The sequence below is a fragment of the Zalophus californianus genome, chromosome 7 (assembly GCF_009762305.2).
Source record: "Zalophus californianus isolate mZalCal1 chromosome 7, mZalCal1.pri.v2, whole genome shotgun sequence".
NCBI lineage: Eukaryota > Metazoa > Chordata > Mammalia > Carnivora > Otariidae > Zalophus > Zalophus californianus.
Genome location: NC_045601.1, coordinates 130,567,147 through 130,590,965, shown reverse-complemented (window position 1 = coordinate 130,590,965; position 23,819 = coordinate 130,567,147). Strand labels below are relative to the sequence as shown.

Here is a 23,819-nt window from a genome sequence, read left to right as displayed (position 1 = left end):
GAGGGGTGAGGATCACAGTAAATACTGGGAAGAGCCACTGTGGAGGTTGGAAGTTTACAGTTCAGAGGAATGTTGGAAATCTCAAATGAGGTCAAGGCCACAGCTTGGTCCCAGAGTTCGCTGAGGTGGGCACAGGGCTGCTCTCAGTAGAGAGGAGGTGAACTCTGGTCCAAGCTGTTCTCCATATTTGTGTAATTGTCCCCATCAGAGAGCTAGCTCCTTGAGGTCCTTGACAATAACAACATTGAACCCTCAGCACCACGCACAGAGCTTGGTTGTGTATACAGTTAGTGCTGAATAAGGATTTGCAGAATAAGATAATGTTGAATGAAAACTTCCTGGGGAATATTTCTAAAGAGATATCCCCCAGTATCTCAAGTTCATGGCTCTTGCAACTTCCATCAACTCAACCTCAAGCTTAGCTCTTAAAAATCCCCTACCTGCCATGAGCTAGCATACCTGCTCCCTCCTTTACATTCTGTCCTAAGGGAGGCCTTTACTGCTGTTAAACCCTCCGAGTAGATTGCATTTAGTCTTCCTACTACTAGTGGATTAATCTTCCTAAACCATCATGTTCGTTTATCATTCTCTGCTAAGTCTTCAGTGACTCATTCTCACCAAAGAATAAAGTCCTTCTAATCAAGGCCGTGAAGACAGTAAAGGTGGTTTGAACCTTAATTTCCACTAATACTCCATAGTATTCAGCCTCAAACCAATTCTGCATCCCTCTGCCTCTGTGCCACTAGTCTCGTTAGTCCCTCTTTGTTAACCCTAGAAAAACTCTTCCCAGCCTTCAGGAGCTCAAGTGGCGCTTTTCCTCCAGGAAGCTGTCCCCGATCAACCCCACATAAAGGACCTCTCCCTCCTCTAAACCCTGCTGGTGCTCAGTTTATACCTCATTTATGGCACTTGTCACACACAGCCTGGAGATTTTTCAGTTACCTGGTGTCTTAAGGCTAAGTTCTTACTAGCTAGGATCACACCTTACCCATCCTAACCTCTACCACATGAGCTCGCTGAAGGCTGGACAGAACAGCCCTCCAATATATGTTTACCCATTACCAGAAGTCATATATACCCTTTAGACGTCCTTCACTGAAGACAGTCAATGTAATGGCACTGAAATCCACAATATGCCAGGTCACCAGGAATCTTGAGCCCTAAACTGGATATACCCAAATGAGATGAGGTTAATTAGACAGTTTGGACTTAAAGAAAAAGTGCTCTTGGGGCGCCTGGGTGGCTCAGTCGATTAAGCGACTGCCTTCGGCTCAGGTCGTGATCCTGGGGTCCTGCGATCGAGCCCCATGTCCGGCTCTCTGCTCAGCAGAGAGCCTGCTCCTCCCTCTCCCGCTGCCTGCCACTCTGCCTACTTGTGCTCTCTACCTGTCAAATAAATAAATAAAATCTTTAAAAAAAAAAAGAAAAAGTGCTCTTACACTCTGTAAAGCTTGCAATAATATACTAAACCACAGCTTGTTAAAAAATCCTATATAAAAAAGATGACACACTGGGGTTGTAAACATTTGTTTTGGCAGATTTAATATGTAATACATAAAATACATTACGTTACTAAGTTATACCATACAATGAATAAACTGTTTTCAGTCCGCAGTCTTTGTGCTTATCCAGTTTGTGAACGGTTACTTTGTAAATGGCCTCAAATTAGATTTTATTTTTCCAAAGTAAATCCACTCAACTGTACATGCAAATTTCATGCACTCAGACTTTATTAGAGCATTTAGTAATTACCATGTGAGTCTATCTCTTCTGCTCAAGCTGGCGGTTTTGTGAAAGTGCTGAATAAACTAGAATATTTGTGGATCAAGTGAAATAGTAACTATTTCAAAATATGCCTTTTTCATCTGAACTCTTTTTATCACAAATTAAATTCTTCCTCAGATATACCAAATAGCATGGACACAGGTGTTAAGATTTTCTTTCCCCCACAAAACTTGAGGACCCTTCTCAAATAAAAATCAATATTACTTTGAAATCATTAAAAAAAAGCAACACTCTAAGTTGGTAAACATTCTGAACTTCCTATTTTCTGACCAAATTTTGATACAGAAGGTTAACTTTTGTGAACAAAGGGACAATAACACAATGGCAAACTACCAACATATTCTATTCTATTCCAACTCAAGGGTTCCATTTGGAGTGAAGCAAAATGAATAAGCCAGAGCACTAAAGCACCATTGTGTGGCCCAAGCCAGCTTTATCGTCCTCAGGTGGCTCAGACTGCTGGAAAGAAAATAAAAAGAACGGTAGTTAGTTGAGCCTGAACTAGCCCCCACTTGGTCCCTCAGAACCCAGTGAGCCAACATGAATGTCACTATGTTTTATCAGCTACATCCCTAGCTCAGATATTCAGTGAAGTTGCATCTTCTGTGGCCAGGAGTAGCTGAAGTCAGTGCACTGGGTGAAAGCTGGCCAGAGTCAAAATCACCCTCAAAAATGGGCGCCTGGGTGGTTCAGTGGGTTAAGTGGCTGGTTCTTGATTTTGGCTCAGGTCATGATCTCAGGGTCCTGGGATCGAGCCCCGCATTGGGCTCTGGGCTCAGTGGGGAGTCTGCTTGGGATTCTCTCTCTCCCTCTGCTCTTCCCCCTGCATGCATGCAGGCGCTCTCTCTCAAATAAATGACTACCTTTAAAAAAAAAAAAAAAAAAAAGGACTTAATGTGCTGCTTTGAAGATGTGCCTGCTCTCTCTTAATAGTCAGACACAGCAGGATATTTTTTCCTCCACTGTTGGAGAAAAGCCAGTTATTTCTTGGGTGGAGTACCAGAGGCAGTGGCTGGGCTGGCTTTTGGGGCCATGCTGTATGAAAACTGCACGTTAACAACCAGACTGGGACTGAGCCCAGTTCGATCCTCATAAAACAAGAGGTAGATAAGAGCTGATATCAATGAGGGAATAGGTTTTCCCATCCTGATGCAAACACTTGGGTGCGTGCTCATTCCAAAGAATGGCACACAGAATCACCTGTGTGATTTAAGTCTTTTTTTTTTTTCTGTTCAGCACATGTAATTTGATTCAGGCTTGATAGACATTCCTAGATACCTATTCAACATCTGTTCTCCTTTTCTTATTTACAGATCCCCACTTTTTGAGAAGACATTAACAGTTAAATTCTCCCCATATTCCTTTTCCACCATGGAGGGCCACGTGACCCAGTTCGGGTCAGTAAGATGGAGACAAATGTCTGTTGGTTTGGGCTTCCATGAAAACTGTTTTCTTAATTTAGAAAAAAGGAAGGTGAAGGTAGATTCTGCTGGCACACCTCTTTTACCTTTCACCCATCCCCCGCTTCCTACCTGGAGTGTAGAAGAGATTCCAGAAGTAGAGCAATCACTATAAAGCCCAAAGCCATATGAAGGATGGCTGAGGCAGAAGCTCAAAGAACCTGGTCTCTGATGGCCACTTCATGCTATTGCCTCACCAGCCCTAGATAACCCCCTTCCCTCTGGGCTGCAGCTTACAGGGGATAAAGAGAACACCAATTTGGTTTAGCTGCTGGAGCCTGATTCCTGTTACATGTGACCAACTGTCACATGTACATTTAATTCTCATGTGATCCAATTCCCCATTAGGGCTGGGAATTATGCTAATATTCTTAACCCAGATTAGTCTTTTTTCTATATCCTCTTTTAGTACTATTTTGATTTGAAGATTTGCAATTTTTTTTTCCCCAAAATAGTAATTTTTTTCCTGGCGTGCCTGGGTGGATCAGTCAGTTAAGCATCTGCCTTCAGCTCAGGTCACGATCTAGGAGCTGGGGTCTGGGGTCTGGGGTCTGGCCCCACATGGGTGGGGCTCAGCGGGGAGTCTGCTTCTCTCTCTCCCTCTGCCCCTCCCTCCCTGCTCCTATGTGCGCGCTCTCGCTCTCTGAAATAAAATCTTTTTTAAAAATAGTAATTTTTTCCTGATAAGTGATTCAAGATATATGTAAAAGGATATTCACTACAGAGTTATTTGTAACAGTAATTTAAAATAACCTGGATGTACATCAATAGGGAATCCAATGTATGCGTTATAGCATGTCCGTAAACTAGAATATTTTACAGTTAATAAAAAAAAGTGTATCTATATTATTGACTTGGAAAGGATTCCTACTTTTATTGCTCAGAGAAAATATGCCTATTTTAGTATAATATTTGTGTTACTTAAAAATATACATATGTATCCTTACACAGACATCTGTATACATTCTTCTAAGCACTGGCAAAGTGTCTGGAAGAATACGAACCAAACTATAAAGAGGTAGTTACCTCTGGATCACAGATAAGAAGGAGGGTTAGGGAAAGGGGAAAAAAACAACTCTTTATAAATGTTATGCTATTTGAATTTATTCCACAAAAGTAATTCATATCTTAGACTAAATTCTAAAAATACAGAAGTAGCCTAAGATAAGAAGATTCACCTAAAATGTCACCATACCGAAATAACCACAGTTGGCATTTTGGTGAATATCTTTTAGAACCTAGACTCTCACTGTGTATATATGCACGTATATACACACAAACTCGCTTGTACCACCACCCTCCTTGCTATCTCATTGCCCAACCCCTCCTCCTCTGCTGGCTTCATCTCCCTTACCTTCCTTTAACACATTGGAACAGCCCAAGGACTTTCTCCTGGCACTTCCCTCTATACTCAGTGTCCAAGTCAGCTCAGCCAGTCTCATGCTCAGCCCTCTGCCATGAGCCTTAGTCTCCAATATCCAGTTACCCCCTTGCCAACTCCATTCAGATGCTGAAATCACACGTCGAATATACGTTCCAAATTAAATTTTTAATACCTATCCCCAACCTCTCCTTCACCCTACCAGCTAAATCAGACCTTTCCCTATCTCTTTAAGTGAAACCAATTTCCACCAGGTTGCTCAAACCCCAACCCTGGAAGTTGCCCTTCACCCTCCAACTACACAACTCATCAGCAACCCTTCCAGCTCCCTCTACACTGCCCGCATCATCCAATCCCCCACCCCAACACATACGCAGAGGGCCTTCAAAGTAATCCTTTACTATGACAACGTTCACTGCCACTGGAAGAAAATCCTTCCACAGCCCATAAGGTCACCACCACCACCACCCCCCCCACCACGCACAGCACACCCCCCAACCTCCTCTTATACTACTCTGCCCTCACTCCTGTTGTTTGGCCCTCACTGAACTCCTAGAACATATCAAGCTGTTTATGGCCTCGGACATTGGTCTTGGCCATTCCCTCTGAAATACCCTTCCCTGCTCTCCCACCCTTCAAGTTTTAGCTCAAATGTCACTTCCTTAGAGAGGTTTGACTGGATTCTCCTTCCACACCATCAGTCTCTGTCATTACACTTTTTTCCTTCTTACCACGTATCACTGTCATGAATTCTTATCTGTTTACCCTTCACTGTCTATCTTACTAAAGTGTACTCTCTACGCGGTCAAGGACCTCTTGGGTATCGTTCTAGTCTTCGATGGGCATCGAAGACAGTACCTGGCACTTCATAGACTCAGCAGTTTCTTAAGTGAATGAACATATACATCTAAAACATATTCTGTTCTATTCCAACTCTGCAGTTCTCAGGGGTTCCACTGGGAGCAAAACAAAATGAATAAGCCAGACCACTAAAGCACCACTGTGTGGCCCAAGCCAGCTTTATCGTCGGAATTAAAACAAATGGAATCATGTAGTATACAATGCTTTGCAACAAGCTTTTACTTTTTACTCAGTTAAATGTCTTCCCAAGTTAATTATTCTAACCTGATCATTCTTTTTAATGGCGATGTGGCATATCATGTAAATCTATCAATCTATTTAACCAAGCTCTAGCTGGGCATTCAGGCATTTTCCAACATCTCCTTATTAGAATTGTTTGTGATACACACCACTGTACATATCCTTGCACAGTCTAATTTAATCATTAAGATAACTTCCTAGAAGTGGAATTGCTAGGTCAAAAATCACAAAGCACAGCTTTAGACACTGGAGTTCTTAAAAATCACCCACTTCAACTAAAATGAAACAAAATACATGTGTTTTTAAATAACACTATAAGATACATGGAATTGTATTCTTATGAAAATGTATTTGGATATGGTCTACTTAGGGAATCAACTTTAGACCTCTAAGTTGAAGAAAATTTCAAGTTGATAGCTGTATAAAAAGCCCCATTATTAAATACTGTGGGAATGAACAAAATATTCAAAGAACCCAACTGAGCAAGAGGGGTACTGTCTCTACAGTGACCGTATCTAAGAACAGAAGAGTTGGTGGTTGTTCAACACATTCCATATTTATTTACTCAGTGGGACTTACAACAAGGTCAGAAAGCTTGTGGAGTGGTAGCCGCACAAGCTGCTGGACCATCTAGGGAAGCATTAGGGCTCACAGTAATAATTCTACAAACTTCTTCCTTTTTAAAAAAAATTTTTTAAGGTTTTATTTATTTATTTGACAGACAGCAAGAGAGGGAACACAAGCAGGGGGAGAGGGAGGGGGAGAAGCAGGCCTCCCGCCGAGCAGCCCCACAAACTTCTTCCTTTAAAAATCTCTCCAAATCAGGGGCGCCTCGGTGGCTCAGTCGTTAAGCATCTGCCTTCGGCTCAGGTCATGATCCCGGGGTCCTGGGATTGAGCCCCGCATCGGGCTCCCTGATCAGTGGGGAACCTGCTTCTCCCTCTGCCTCCTCCCCCCTGCTCATGCTTTGTCTCTGTCTCTCTTAATCAAATAAATTTTTAAAAATCTCTCTGAATCAACCCCATCCTGTCTCAAATCCCTGCCTTAATAACTGCTAAAAGGTGACAATTATCGCCCACATTCTCACCTGATGACGCCTATACATATCTCCCCGGCGCTAGCTTGCTTCCCAGTATCCTCAGCCTCTTGTTAAAAGAAAAGGTCTCCCTGCCTCATCCTTTTAACTAAAAGGCAGCCGACTTCTGAGGGTACCACCTTTCCCAGTACGCTCTGTCAATTAAAAGTTTTTCCTTCTCTGTTATCCCGGGCAGGTAGAGAGGCAGGTATTCTCCTTGCTCTGAACTACCAAACACAGGAATTGCTCCCTCTCCTGCAGACACTTCTCTGCAGATGTTTATGCCAGCCATCCGAATTATCATCCATCATCCTGGCCCCTCTGTTCACCTGGCCCTGGTTACTGTCAGCCTTAGTAGGTAACTGAAACTCCATCATGAGGGACCCATCTTCATGCTCTGGCTTCTCAGTTCTTTCACCTTCTCACCGCCTCTAGCATTTTCTTCAATTCCACCACAGCTATGCACTCTCAGATTTTTGTCATCACAGACTTCCCACTTCTAAAACCTTGATTCTCAACATCCCATTTTCTAACCACACCTATCAGGTCTTTCTAAGCCACCTGCTCTCCCTTCCTTCACTGTCCCAACTTTTGATTCCACTGGTCAATCCATTGACACTATTTGTGGACGGAATGTTTGTGTCACTCCACCCCATTTAATTACTGAAATCTGCCCACCCCCCACCCCGCACCCATGTGATGTAGGAAGTAGAGCTTCAGGGAAGTAATCAGGATGACATAAGGTCATGAGATGCCCTCACAAGTGAGATTCGTGCTCTTAGAAAAGTCAGGAAAGAGCTTGCTTTCTCTGCTCTCCACCCCGGGAGAACTGACTTTTTTTTACTGAGTCTCCTCATTGGTTTGTCCTGAAATTAGTAATAATGCATTTAGAGTTTCTCCATTAAGTGTAAGAGCGGCTTTTGGACTGAGATTTATCAAACTACAGAATATCTAGTTATGACTATTTTATGTGGGTTTATGCAAATCTAAACACAGATGTAGAATTTTTTCAATGCCTTTTGAAATATATGGAGAAAATCATAATTATTTTTCTCCCTAGATTGATTAGCAATTAGTGTATTAATGGATTCCCTAATATCAAACCATCTTTGCATTGCTTGGATAAATCTCACTTGATCATGACATATTATTCCTTTAATAAGCTGCAAAATGATATTTGCCAACATTTTACTTCGTATTTTGGCTTAGTTATTTTGAATGAGATTGTTCTATGGTTCTCTGTGCAATTCTCATTGAATTTTGGCATTATAACGCAAGAAGCAGAAGAATTGGGGAATTTTCGTTCTTCTATGTGCTGGACTACTAAAGTTACCCTTTAGTCCCCATTTAGTCACTAGCACTGAAGTTATCCTTTGCTAAAGGACCAGTAGAATTCCTCTGTGACACAACCTGAATCATACACATCTGCATGGTAGTTCATTAACTCTCTCGCTCTACTTCTTCTATGAATATCTCCCATCTATGTAGGAGTCCACTTTATTAAATTACATTTTCCTGGAAAATTGTTCATTACTTCAAGTTCTCATAAAAACTTGAACATGCATAGACATTTGAAAGTTACCATGTTAACAAATCAACCCTAGTTCCTGCTGGACCAACATATCCCTCCCACCCCAGGTCTTCCCCTTATCTCCCTACTGGGCAGCACCGTCCATCCAACTGCTAGAAAACAGAAACCCAGGAGTCATCCTTACTTCTCCTTCCTTCACCCATCACTTCCGTCTGTCAGTGATTAATTCTGGCCCCCAAATGTACCTGGAGTATCCCCATTTCTCACCATCTCCAAAGCCTTCCATCCAGTTCAGCTCCCTTCTTCTGTTTCTCACTTCTCCAGTCAATTCTCAATATGGCCGTTAGGATGATTTTCTTAAAATATGAATCAGATTACACTATCCTCACCCCCAATGCCTTTGCTCAGAACCCACCCATATTTTCCTTCACCTGTAGTATAAAATTCAAACTCCTCATATGCTCAGTGAGGCCTTTCCCTCCCTGAGAGTCAGTCATGGTCCCAGCTTCAAGTAACTGTCCTCTGAAATACCACTCTGAGCTAAGAACTTTCAGTTTTTCAAACATGTCATGTTCTCCCCTCCCCAATCCTGTTGCTTTAAACCATTCCTAAGTCTGCTTCCTTCCTCTGCTTGAAACTCCATCTTAAATGTCGCTTCCTCAGAGAGACCTTTGATGACCACCCTATCTGAAGCCAATACTTCACACCATGACTCTCCGCCAAAGCACCCCTTGTCAGTATCCCTCAAACCACTAGTAAACTTTTTTTTCCTTGTCTACCTTTGTGGAGGTGTTTTCTGGGTTGGCAGGAAATTTATTTTTTAAGTATTTCCTCAAAACTCCGAGGCTAGTACTCAGTCACATGGCCACAGCTACAGGAGTAATATAGGAAATACCGTTCATCTGTGTGTCCAGGTAAGTAAGGGACTGGTTTTTTTTTTTAAGATTTTATTTATTAAAAAAAAGATTTTATTTATTTATTTGAGAGAGAGAGAATGAGAGACTGAGAGCACGAGAGGGAAGAGGGTCAGAGGGAGAAACAGACCCCCCGCTGAGCAGGGAGCCCAACGTGGGACTCGATCCCGGGACTCCAGGATCATGACCTGAGCCGAAGGCAGTCGCTAAACAACTGAGCCACCCAGGCGCCCAGCACTAGTAAACTTTTAATTATTTTATTTCTTCACTTGTCTTTTTCTGTCTTCCTTCAAGGAATTTATTTTTATTATGGAGGCAGGAACAGATCTCTGTGTTAACCATTGTATCTTTATGTTTAGCATGGTGACTGTTGCAGAGCAAGCACTCAGTTATAAATATTTACTGAATGAAAAGACCAGATCCAAAAGGATAATTTCTAGGATGGGAGATATTGTGAAAGAGGAGAAAACTTCGTGGAACATGGGCAAAATGTTAGAGTATCTTAGTGCCTACTTCCTCCACCCCAATTCCATCAAAGTAAACCTTTGCACCTACCCCAGGAATGCAGTAGTAACACTGGGCTTTGGCTTTCCTCATGAAGGCTGATCTGGATTAAGCCTGGAAGAAATTGGTCCGTCTCATTACATTTACATTAAACAATTTAAAAATAAGAACATACATATATGTACATATATACACCATAGAGTTATTTCATAGATCATTGACTTACTAAATGTTACCTGAGGAGGGTCAATGGCCAACTCAGAATATCAACCTAAGCAATTAATATTTTCACTTGATTCTATTTCATGTACTATATCTGTCAATGCTACTAGCCTACAACATAGGTAGAGGTATTTCATGAGAACCATTCAAAGTATTGAATCACTTCCTGATGTCCCAGTTGGTTAGATAAATAGATTTAAATAAAATAAAATAAAAAATGTATTGAATCCCTATCTCCTTGTAGCACTGCACTAGGGACTGAAATAGTCCAGTCCAAGAAATGTCCTTCTCATTCTCTAGCAAAATATGTAAAACTATCACTGATGTGCAAACATGTCAAAAGGACACTGGGTACCAACCAGATCCAGATACTGGATCTCAACCAAGCTCATTAACCTAAGTCTCACAGATACTTCCAGCCTGGTACCCAGTAAGCAATCAGCTTGAGCTAAAAGCATCATCATCATCTCTCCTCTGCAAGCCACAGCATGGTTTCCTTAGGTGTCTGGAAGAGAGGAGAGCAAAGGCAAAACCCAGAGAGATGTATATTTTGGAGGAATTTTTGTTCTTTGAGGTATTCTAAATGCATACAAGGGGCCTATTATAAGAAGATGAAAGCAAAGAGTAATTAATATCCTACAATGTAATCTGTATGAACTAAAGAGACAGTTATCTAAAGTCTGGAGGTTGGTCAAAATAATTCTCCAGGTTTCAGAAGACTAGGGGTATAATCTGCCCTAATTCTTAATATAGCATGGATTTATATCAGCAGTTCTCAATGTGTAAACCTTTAGGACCCTTAAGGGACCCCTTTTCTTGGAGACCCCTAAGCATCCAAAGGTTCTGTGAATCCAAAACTATTTTGGTAATAATGGTAAGTAATACTAAGACTTCATTTGCTTTTTTCATTCTTACTCTCACAAAAATAGAGTGGAGTTTTCCATTACATGATGTGTGATATCACAACAGATTGAATTCAGAAGCAGATATGACAAAGCAGCTACCTTCTGTGAAGCCTGACATTTAAGAGATTTGCAAAAACAAAACAATGCTACTCCTCTCACATGTTTGTTTTGAAAAGTCTGGTTATTTTTCATAAAAATCTGCTACTTACATCAATATGTAAATTTTTTTCATTAGTCGTTCTATTTTTCATAAACCAGTCTTTTTAATATGTTCAGCCATGAGTGCAAAAGACTCATTATCATCTGAATTATAACCTACGTATATGGTGACAAGTTTTTTAGAGAGGGAACCCAGAACAAACCCATACCAGTAAAACAAAAACCACCAAAACACCCTTCCAAACAATAAATATATTATAAATATATACACATATGTTAATTTAACATAACATATATAAAGTAAGTTATTGGAAATTATCCTGAGTTATTTCTTTGTGTCATAAATTCTATTTTTAAATTGTTTTCACATTTTTTTTTTAAGTATAGTTGACACACGTTACATTAGTTTCAGGTGTACAACATGGTGGAATTAACAACTCTATGCATTACTCTAGGCTCACAACTGTGCAGCTACCATCTGTTACCATACAGCGCTATTACATACCACAGACTATATTTCCTATGTTTTACCTTTCATCCTTATGACTTATTCATTCCATAATGGGAAGCCTGTACCTCCCACTCCCCTTCACACATTTTGGCCATCCCCCTATAACTCCACCCTCTGACAACCACCAGTTTCTTCTCAATACTTTAGGAGTCTTTGGGATTTATTTATTTATTTTTAAAGATGTTATTTATTTATTTGACAGAGAGAGAGACAGTGAGAGAGGGAACACAAGCAGGGGGAGTGGGAGAGGGAGAAGCAGGCTCCCCGCTGAGCAGGGAGCCCCGTGCGGGGCTCGATCCCAGGACCCCAGGATCACGACCCAACCCGAAGGCAGACGCTTAACCGACTGAGCCACCCAGGCGCCCGTTTTGTTTTTCAGATTCCACATACAAGAGAAATCATATGGTATTTCTTTCTCTGTCTGGCTTATTTCTCTTAGAATACCCTTTAGGTCCATCCATGTTCTCACAAAGGGGAGATTTCATTCTTCTTATGGACGAGTAATATTCTGGTGTGTGTGTGTGTGTGTACCCCACATCTTTATCCATTCACCTGCTGATGGACACAGGCTGCTTCCATATCTTGGCTATTGTAAATCATATTGCAATAAACATAGGGTTATGTGTATCCTTTTGAATTTGTTTTCATTTTCATTACATACCCAGTAGCAGAATTTCTGGTCATATGGTAGTTCTATTTTTAATTTTGAGGAACCTCCATACGGTTTTCCACAGTGGTTGCACCAATTTAGATTCCCACCAACAGTACATGAGGGTTCCTTTTTTTGCCCCCGCATCCTCACCAACACCTGTTATTTCTTGCTTTGTGATACTATCCATTTTGACAGGTATAAAGTGATATCTCATTGGATTTAGAATTGCATTTCTCTAATAATTAGTGATGTCGAACATCTTTTCATGTGTCTGTTGGCCATCTGGATGTTTTCTTTGGAAAAATGTCTATTCAGGCCCTCTGCCTATATTTTAATTGGAGTATTTGGTTTTTTGGTGTGGAGTTGTGAGAGTTCTTCATATATTTTGGGGGATATTAACCCCTTATCAGATATGTCATTTGCAAATATCTTCTTCCATTCAGTAGACTGCCTAACATTATGCTGATGGTTTCTTTTGCTGTGCAAAACCTTTTCATTTTGGTGTAGTCCGAATAGTTTATTTTGGCTTTTATGTCCCTTGTCTGAGGAAACATAGGGTGATGCCCAGGAGATTACTGCCTATGTGTTCTTCCAAGAGTTTTATGGTTTCAGGTCTCTATTTAGGTCTTTAATCCATTTTGAATTTATTTGTATGGATGGTATAAGAATGTGTTCTAGTTTTCCCAACACTATTTATTGAAGAGATAGTCTTTTCCCTATTGTATATTCTTCTTTGTCAGACAAAATAATTGACAAAAGCAGCATGGATTTCTGAGCTCTATTCTGTTCCATTGATCTATGTGTCTATTTTTGTGTCAGTACCATACTGTTTTGAATACCACAGTTTTGTAGTATAGTTTGAAATTGGGATTGTTATACCTCCATCTTTGTTTTTTCTCAAGACTGCTTTTGCTATTCAGGGTTTTTGTTTCCATATAAATTTTAGGATTATTAGTTCTAGTTCTATAAAAACGTTGCTGGTATTCTGATTGAATCTGTAAGTTATTTTGAGTAGTATGGACATTTTAACAATGCTAATTATTCCAACTCATGAGCATGTATATCTTTCCATTTGTTTTTGTCTTCAATTTTTTTCAACAATATTTTATAGTTTTCAGAGTATAGGTCTTTCCTTCCTTGGTTAAGTTTATTCCTAGGTTTTAATTCTTTGTGATTTAATTGTAAATGAGATTGTTTTCTTAATTTATCTTTCTACTACTTCATTATTAGTGTATATAAATGTAACAGACTTCTGTATATTAATTTTATATTCTGCAACTTTACTGAATTAATAGGTTCTAATAGTTTTTTTGGTGGAATCTTTAGGATTTTCTGGATATAGTATCATGTCTTAAGCAAATGGTGACAATTCCACTTTTTCCTTACAAATTTGGGTACCTTTTACTTCTTTTTCTTCTGATTACTGTGTAAGACTCCCATTAACTACGTTGAATAAAAGCAGTGAGTGTGGACACCCTTGTCTTTTTCCTGATCTTAGAGAAAACGTTCTCAGTTTTTTATCATTATGATGTTAGCTCTGGGTTTATCGTATATGGCCTTTATTATGTTGAGGTATGTTCCCTCTAAATCCACTTTTGAGAGTTTTTAATCAGTAATGAAATTGAATTTTGTCAAATGGTTTTTCTGCATCTACTGAGATGATGATTTTTATCCTTCATTTTATAAATGTAGTATATCCTGTTGATTAATTTGTGCATATGGAACCATCCTTGAACCCCCAGAATAAATCCCACTTGATCTTGGGGAATGATCCTTTTAACATTCTGTTGAATGCAGTTTACTAATATCTTGTTGAGGATTTTTTTCATCTGCATTCATCAGAATGCAGGGATATCAGCCTATAGTTCCCTTTTTTGTAATGTCTTTGGTTTTGATATCACAGAAATGCTGGTCTAGTAGAATGTATTCAGAAGCTTTCCTTTCTCTTCTATTTTTTGAAATAGTTTGAGAGCAAGAGGTATTAAATCTTTTTAAAATGTTAGAAGTCGCCTGTAAATCCATCTGGTCCTGGACTTTTGTTTATTGTTGTTGTTTTAACATACAGTGTTATATTCATTTCAGGTTTACAACACAATGATTCAACAATTCAACATACATTACTTTGTTTATCAAGATAAGTGCATTTTTTTTTTTTTTTTTGAGAGAGAGTGTTTTTGTGTGAGCTAAGGGTAGGAGCAGAGAGAGAGAGGGGGAGAATCTTAAGCAGACTCCATGCTGAACATGGAGCCCAATACGGGGCTCAATCTCATGATCCTGAGATCATGACCTGAGCTGAAATCAAGAGTTGGATGCTTAACCCACTGAGCCACCCAGGTGCCCCAATAGAAGTGTACTTTTAGTCCCCTCACCTGTTTCACACATCCTCTCCACCCACCTCCCCTCTGGTAGCTATCAGTTTGTTCTCTAGAGTTAAGAGTCCGTTTTTTTTGGTCTCTTGTTTTTTCCCTTTATTTGTTTCTTAAGTTCCACATGAGGAAAATCATATGGTATTTGTCTTTCTCTGACTGCCTTATTTTGCTTAGCAGTATACCCTCTAGATTTATCCATGTTGTAATGGCAAGATTTCATTCTTTTTTATGGTTGAATAATAATCTATTGTATACATACACCACGTATTCTTTATTCATCTATTGATGAACACTTAGGTTGCTTCCATAAAGTGTCTATTGTAATTAATGTTGCAATAAACGTAGGGGTGCATATATCCCTTTGAATCATTGTTTTTGTATTCTTTGGGCAGACGCCCAGTATTGCAATTACTGGGTCATAGGATAGTTCTATTTTTAAGTTTTTGAGGAACCTCCATATTGTCTTCCACAGTGGCTACACAAGTTTGCATTCCCACCAACAGTGCAAGAGGGTTTCTATTTCTCCACATCCTCACCAATATTTGTTTTTTCTTGTTTTTGATTTTGGTCATTCTGACAGGTGTGAGGTGATATCTCATTGTAGTTTTAATTTGCATTTCCCTAATGATGAGTGATGTTGAGCATCTTTTCATGTATCTATTGGCCATCTGTATGTCCTCTTTGGAAGAATGTCTGTTCATGTGTCTTCTGCCCATTTTTTAAACTGGATTATTTGTTTTGGATGTTGAGTTGTATAAGTTCTTTATATATTTTGGACACTAACCCTTTATCAGATATGTCATTTGCAAATTTCGTCTGCCATTCAGTAGGTTGTCTCTTAGTTTTGTTGGTTGTTTCTTCACTGTGCAAAAGCTTTTTATCTTGATGAAGTCCCAATAGTTAATATTTGCTTTTTTATTTTGTTTCCCTTGTTTCAGGAAACATATCTAGAAAGATGTTATGACTGATGTCAAAGAAATTACTGCCTGTGCTCTTTTCTAGGATTTTTACAGTTTCAGGTCTTACATTTAGGTCCTTAATCCATTTTCGGTTTACTTTTGTGTATGGTATAAGAAAGTGGTTTCATTCTTTTGTATGTAGCTGTCCAGTTTTTCCAGCACCATTTGTTGAAGACACTGTCTTTTTCACTGCATATTCCTGCTTCCTTTGTCAAAGATTAATTGACCATATAATTGTGCATTACCCTGATTCCAAAAACCATATAAAGACACAACAAAAAAAGAGAACTACAGGCCACTCTCTCTCTGATGAACATAGATGCAAAATTCCTCAACAAAATATTAGCAAACATAATCCAGCAATACATTTTTAAAAAGCATTCATCATGATCAAGTGTGATTTATTCCTGGGATACAACAGTGGTTCAATATTTGTGATATATCACATCAATAAGGGAAAGGATACAAACCATATGAACATTTCAGTAGATGCAAAAAAAAAAGTATCTGACAAAGTACAACATCCATTCATGATAAAAACAAAGTAGGTTTAAAGGGACCATACCTCAACATAATAAAGGACTTACATGAAAAACCCACAGCTAACATCATACTCAATGGGGAAGAACTGAAAGTTTTTCTCCCTAAGATCAGTAGCAAGACAAGGATGTCCACTCTTACCACTGTTATTTAACATAGTACTGGAAGTCCTAGCCACAGTAATCTGACAAGAATAAAAGGCATTCAAATTGGTAAGGAAGAAGTGAAACTTTTACTATTTGCAGATGACATGATACTATACATAGAAAACCCTAACGACTCCACCAAAAAACTACTAAACTGATCAATTCAGTAGAGTTGTGAGATACAAAATTAATGTACACAAATACGTTGCATTTCTATACACTAATAATGAAGAAGCAGAAAGAGAAATTAAGAAAATAATCCATTCACAATTGCACCCAAAATAATAAAATATCTACAAATAAATTAAAGAAATGAAAGATCTGTACTCTGAAAACTATAGAACCCTGATGAAAGAAATTGAAGATGATACAAAGAAACAGACATTCTATGTTCATGGGTTAGAAGAACAAATATTGTTAAAATATCTATACCACCCAAAGCAATCTACAGATTTAATGCAATTCCTATCAAAACACCAGCAGCATTTTTCACAGAACTAGAACAAACCATCCTAAAATTTTTATGAAATTGCAAAAGACCCTAAATAGCCTAAGCAATCTTGAAAAACAAAACTGGAGGCATCACAATTCTAGACTTCAAGTTATATTACAAAGCTGTAGTAATCAACAGAGTATGGGTTTTTAAATTACCAATTCAAGTTTGTTACTACGATTCAATTTCATTGCTAGTAACTGGTCTGTTCAGTATTTCTATTTCTTGCTGATTCACTCTTGGAAGATTTTAATTTTTTTAGGAATTAATCCATTTCTTCTAGATTGTCCAATTTGTTGGCATATTTCTTTTATTTTACAATAAATATATATTTAAATCTCAGTCTCAATTTTTAATATGGAAAATATTCACAGATATAACCCATGAAACAAAAGCTCTTTGGGGAACCTTAATAAATTTTGAAAGTGTTAAGAGGTCCTGATTCCAAGAAGTTTGAGAGCCCTTCACAACCAACCAGGAGCGCTCAGTGAAGAGGTTATGAAAGGATATCTCCTTTAATCATCTGTTGAAAGAGTTTTGAAAATCTATTTACCTACTCTCATTATTATTAATTGTGTTAACTGGAGTAACAAAAGGATGGATAATTCAAATTTTAAACTTTTTGTTATTTGAAAAGTATGGTGTGATCAGAATAATGGCCTTCCTAAAACTACTGGACTTAGATATCTGTGACAGAAGCTGATTCTGAACTGGTAGATAAAACTTTAGGCCATTACAAGGATTCTTTTTAATTGTTCAAGCAGAAACAAACAAAACAAAACAAAAAACACTAGAATTTCTCCCAGGGCAGAAGGTTTTCCCACTCCCTACAGTCTATTTTCCCACTCCCTACACTCCAGAGAATCAGATGGTATTCTACATGAATAGAAGCAATAGCCTCGGGCGCCTGGGTGGCTCAGTTGGTTAAGCGACTGCCTTCGGCTCAGGTCATGATCCTGGAGTCCCGGGATCGAGTCCCACATCGGGCTTCCTGCTCAGCAGGGAGTCTGCTTCTCCCTCTGACCCTCTTCCCTCTCGTGCTTTCTATCTCTCATTCTCTCTCTCTCTCAAATAAATAAATAAAATCTTTAAAAAAAAAAAAAAAGAAGAAGCAACAGCCTCAGAATGCACACTGAGTAATCACACTGAAAGGAATGTGTAGCAGGATAAACTCATTGGCTGTTTTATATACACTATATATTTTTTAATATAGAATATATTCTACAAGACCACAATTCAGTATATATCTAAATATTTTTCTCAGAATGTACTCATTTTAATTTTTTTGTAATATTGCTTAAAAATAAAACAGTTTGGATCAAAAACACTGACATTTGTATAATTCTGTTTACGCTTTTCAAAATTTACACTTCTAGATTGATACCCTAAGATACAATCTTTGCTCAGGGAGTGCCACAAAAGTAATTGGTTTGAAAAGATGCAGCTTCATAGCTACTTACATGCAGTTTTACCATCATCAATGACTCATACTATAGCTAAAGCACTACCCTTATCCTTCAACTAAGATACTTCTAGAAAGAATACTTTGAAAAAAATACCTCAGCACTTGCAGATCACAGAATGATTTCAAATCATCAGACTGTTTTTCCCAAAATTCCTAAAATTGAACAAAAGTTTTAAGTAGTTAACAGTTACTCTACTCTGGAACAGATCCTCTTAAGTCACAAAGAATATTCCAAAAGTGGGGGTCACTTACCAGAACATCCTTCTCAAGGTATTTCAGAGCCTGAATGTCCTTCTCAAGATTGTTCAGCTCTTGAAGAACAAAACTGTGAAACTGTTCTAGTTTATTCAGTCTGATAAATGTAAAAAGCAACAGATTTCATTGGAACTGCTTGACTGTAACAAGAGACAATCCTCTTTTTATAAGAATACTTCTTATTCTTCTCTGGACTTTTATTTTTTTATTTTTAACTTAAATTCAAGTTGGTTAACATATACTGTATTATAAGTTTCAGGGATAGAATTTAGTGATTCATCAGCTGCACATAACACCCAGTGCTCATTATATCAAGTGCCCTCCTGAATGCCCATCACCCAGTTACCCCATCCCCCCACCCAACTCCCCTCAAGCAACCCTCCGTTTGTTTCCTAGAGTTAAGTCTCTTATGCTTTTCCTCCTTCTCTGTTCTTATTTTTCCTTCCCTTCCCCTATGTTCATCTGTTTTGTTCTTAAATTCCACACGAGTGAAATCCTATGGTATTTGTCTCCTTCCAACTGACTTATTTCGCTTAGCATAATACCATCCAGTTCCATCCATGTCACTGCAAATGGCAAGATTTCATTCTTTTTGATGACTGATATTCGTGTGTGTGTGCGTGTGTGTGTGAGTGTGACATCTTCTTTATCCATTCATCAGTCAATGGACATCTTGGCTCTTTCCACAGTTTGGCTATTGTGGACATTGCTGCTATAAACACTGGGGTGCATGTGTCCCTTCGAATCACTATGTTTGTATCCTTTGGATAAATACCCAGTAGTGCAATTGCTGGATCGTATGGTAGCTCTATTTTCAACTTTTTGAGGAACCTCCATACTGTTTTCCAGAGTGGCTGCACCAGCTTGCATTCCCACCAACAGTGTAGGAGGGTTCCCCTTTCTCCACATCCTTGCCAACTTTTGTTTTAAGAGCACATCTCTCTCTTCTTCCCTTCCCTCATTGCATGACCATCCTCTTCCCCAGAAACTATGAAAACTTTGATTTATCCTTTCAACAGAAGTCCAGAGGAAGCTGGGATTTTAACATCATACTTAGAGCAAAGGAGAGATGACTCTAGGGAAAAGGACACAGAGGCCAGACCTGGCCTAGAAGCCATTATACCACCAATCATGGCTCCCCATCACTTCCAAACTTCCACTTGCTCCCCTCCTCTCTTGCCTTAAGCTGGTCCTGAAAGCGGAAATTGGCTAATAAACTCTGTCTTCTACATGTTAGTTCTAAAGTTTCCAACATCTGCTATTCTGTGTCAACCACCACATAAACTGCTTGCTTGCTTGTTTATTGTCTGTCTTCTCCATTAGGGCTGAAAGTTCTATGAAGGCAAGAAGCTCCCAAAGCTTGTTGTCACTGCTCTCCTGCACTTAGCACAGGGCCTGGCACCTCGTGCTGCTCAATGTGCATTTGTTGAATGAAAATGGCTGAATACGTAACCCCTACAAGACAATGGAAGTTCTACAAGTCCAAAGTCCTTCTTGGGCTTGTTTTGAGAATCAAATGACATTGCATGTATCAAAGTTTGAAAAAAAAAATAATTCCTATTCACATTATATTTTCTGCCCTAAGAAATTTCCTCCTTCAGTCAAGCTAACCAACCTGCCATTGTTTTCTTTCTCTCCTTCATCTACAGGCCATTTTCCCCAACAAGGAACAATCTCTATACACACCTTCTGTATACCATTCAAACCTTTGTTTCCAAAACCACTACAAAAGCACTTCCATTGTAATGGTTCTAGATTAACTCTAATCACCACAGAACCCTATCTCCATTCACCTTTCCTATCCTTCCTATCTCATGGTCATCTGAGTGTGTTTGCATACGTGTTCATGTGTGCACACAAGTGCATAGCACTCTTTATTGTGGCAATATATATAATGTAACATTCACCCTTTTAGCCATTTTTAAGTGGACGATTCAGTGGCATTAAGTACATTCACAATGTCATGCAACCATACCACCATCCGTCTCTAGAACTTTTCCGTCGTCCAAACAGAAACTCCATACTGATTAAACACAAACTTATTTCCCACTCCCTCAGCCTCTAGTAATCTCTATTCTGCTTTCCTTCTCTAGGAATTTGCCTCTTCTAAGTACCTCATATAAGTGAAATCATGCACAACTTGTCCTTTTGTATCTGGCTTATTTCATTTTGCATAACGTCCTCGAGTTTCATCCATGATGTAGCATGTGTTAGAATTTCATTCCTTCTTTAGGCTGAATAATATTCCACTGCACATGCATGACACATAGCACTTACCCAGCATTTTTCCATATATACCCATGCTGGCTCTGTCTTCATAATTCGATTATAAATTTTTTTAAAATAGTGTTTTAGGATCATACCATGGCAGACCATGAAGAGGCTTAAGGAAGGCCTTACCCCATCATCTTATGAATGAAGAACTAGAAACTAGACAGGTTACGTGGTGTATCAGACCTCACATCTGCTCAAGCTTCAGGTCTTCATGACCCTAGCACAGTGGGCATGACACAAATGTTTATGAGTGATGACACTTTTATGACTTTTTTTCGAAACCCAACACTTACCTGCATTGATGTATCTGGTTTAAAAGTTGGATTAAGCAATCTGGTGCTTGCTTTGCATCTTCTGAATAAAGTGGACTCCCTTTGTACCTAAGCTAAACCATAACAACAATAACAAAATGATCACACTTGAATTAACCATAACTACCTAAATGGAGTTCAGGCTTTGTGTGAAAATGATGCTACCAGCACATTATATTCATAGCAAACATTACTGCTAAACAACTGTGATAAGACACCCTGCTACACGCTTCCTATGTATTACCTCAGGTTCAGTACCAACAAAGAACAATACACTAAAATAGGAAAACATATTCATGCTATCAAAACACATATTAAATATTATGAACAAATTTCCATTATAAACTAGCTTACATTGGTATTGCAAAAAATATGATAAGACTTTGGCGATTTTCCAAATTAGTTAAATGAATATATTTCAGGGTAAGATACTTTTCTCAAATGTGCTAATAAGTAACTCTTTGGGGATTTATAAACAATAGGACATAAAAGGAGAGAACGGAAATGCTTCCAAAGTTCATCCTGCAGACAAGATTTTGGGACAGCCTACATATGCACTGCCCAGCTGTACTCAGGTTTGCCACCACTCAGCTGACCATCTACCCAAAGCCCACCTCCATCTTTGTCCTGGACACCTCTCTCATCCACATGGTCCCCCCCCCCCCCTCCTTGCCTATCGTTATGACCGAATCATTGCTTTCTGGTACTTCCGTTGTCTGAGAATTGCTCTCAATGAAACCAAACCATGAGTCTGATTTCCATGTAGGTCCATCTGGTCCCACTGTAGCAAATGGACATGGAACAACTTCTTACAATACAAACCACAATTCACAAAGGCACCACAATCAGTACCCATAGCTAAGGCAAATATACCTCCCCTAAAGCCTCAGGAGCACCTTCACATATGAAGGATAACAACACTACTGATGAATAACATGAACTTGTTACTTTAAGCTCATGACAAGCCAGCTCTTCATTTTTAGTGGACCATTACCTCGGATTTTCTTTTCAGTTCTCTAGTGAAGTTTTCGAGGGCTGTGATAACAGCAGAACTCTTCGAATTCTCTGGTACAACTGCTAGGGATGGAGTGGAAATGCCTTCTGAACAATAAAAATAGAACATTAAGTAAAACTAACACAGGGTTCAAAATAGATGTGCTCAGTCCATCAGCTGCCTGGAGAATGGAGAGTCAGGCGGGAGGCATAGATATACTCCAAAGTCGTCCCAAGGGGGCCTGACTCTGGCTGACAAGGCCAGCTTAGAACCGAGAGTCCTCGTGGTGGGCACTTCCGGCTGCTTCCAGTCAAACCTCAGTCTCTGGCAAGGGCTCATTTCCTCCAAAGTTTCCCAGCACTTTAAACTGTGGCAGCTGATATTATGTCTAAGAAGCAGGATGAAGAAGGTGTCATAAGAGGTTTTAAGGAGGACATGACAGGTAGGACTTTTCTACAGGGGCAACAGAGTTTTATGAGGGCTCTGGCACTATTCTAAGGGATTTGAAAGTATTGACTTGTGTAATCCACACAAAAACCATGTCAAGTAGGCGCTGTTGTGCATATTGAACAGAAGGATCAGATAACTTGTTCGAGCTCACACCAACAGCGCCAGGATTGGAACCCAGGCCAACTGGTTCTTAATCACCAACCTCTAGGATCTCTGAGCTTCCAAATTTGCCGTCTTGGAGCCTTTTGTTTTGGAACAGAGTGGCATCACTTATGCAGATCGCCAACCCCACATATGCAGATATTTTGGATCATTCTCCTTTGTATAGAGTGGATATTTCTAATAAAAACTTAGTTAATAACTACCAACTAAAGCAGAGACCTAGACATTTAAGAACCTTAGGCCCTGAAAATTGCCATAAAGAAGAGTGAAGAGGCAGAAATCAAAATGCTAGAAAGGATATGGTGCTTACTTGCTTTTATCTATAATTTGTGCAACAATTTACTTGGCTTTGAAAGGACAAAATGGTTAGTTATTAGGGTTCTGCAGCAACTTTGATCTTCGAAATGCAACCCCTTTGTAGTGCATGCTGGTACATTCAGTGCTGACAAGTTTGTCACACTCTCGCTTGAACGGCTGGCTGGGCACATAATGTTACCTAAGTCTGTCTCTTCTGTCACTGAGGCGAGGGATTCTGGAGCAGCACCTTCTTCCAATTTTGACTGTTTTGACTTAGCAAAACTGCCATCTGATATGTCTGAAAGTAAGCACAGCACATTAATAACCACACACACGTTCCTTTTGTCCCGATTTTATCTTGTCTTCTTTTCACCAGTTAATACCTAACTTTGATAAGCAGCAAGGAAAACTTGTTTGCTGTTACTAATTACTTATCAGTTGACATGCTAAGAACAGCACAAGCATCAAAGCACTTAGTCTACTAATGCCTGAAAGAGGACACATGGGAACAGGCATCCCTTTGATGAGCTCTGTAACGTCTAGGAACGATCTGCTTAGCAAAGTACAGACTGGCTCAAACAAAACAGTAGTGAGACAAGTTTCTCTTTCTGTACTTTGTTTCTCTATATAGTCTCCCAGGGGTGCCTCGGACACCTCAGGCATGTTCTCATCTCAAAGCCTTTGCTCTAGCGGCTCCTCTGGACTTGAATCCTTTACCCCATAGATCTGCATTAAGGTTCCCTCTGGCCAACCAACATAAGATTTCAGTACCACCCCCCAACTTTTAAATATCTTTCCATGCTTGCCTTTTTCCCTAGCCTTTATCACAAAATAACATACTACATGTTTTACTTTTCTTATATATTACTTGCCCCCCACACACTGAAAGATAAACTCCAGCAAA

General features: G+C 39.3%; 1 protein-coding gene across 1 annotated transcript in view; it reads right to left on the bottom strand.

The window, feature by feature from the left end:
- Window positions 1-1,611: 1,611 nt before the first annotated feature.
- Window positions 1,612-23,819, bottom strand: part of SYCP2L (synaptonemal complex protein 2 like) — a 112,661-nt gene continuing 90,453 nt past the window's right edge. Inside the window, exons 23-29 of the mRNA XM_027604104.1 lie at window positions 23,115-23,213; window positions 22,007-22,113; window positions 20,995-21,086; window positions 18,425-18,524; window positions 18,267-18,325; window positions 9,803-9,865; window positions 1,612-2,244 (exon numbers count right to left, since the gene is read on the bottom strand). Coding sequence (XP_027459905.1) covers window positions 9,841-9,865; window positions 18,267-18,325; window positions 18,425-18,524; window positions 20,995-21,086; window positions 22,007-22,113; window positions 23,115-23,213 — 482 coding nt within the window. The 3' untranslated portion in view covers window positions 1,612-2,244; window positions 9,803-9,840. The remainder of the gene's footprint in view (window positions 2,245-9,802; window positions 9,866-18,266; window positions 18,326-18,424; window positions 18,525-20,994; window positions 21,087-22,006; window positions 22,114-23,114; window positions 23,214-23,819) is intronic.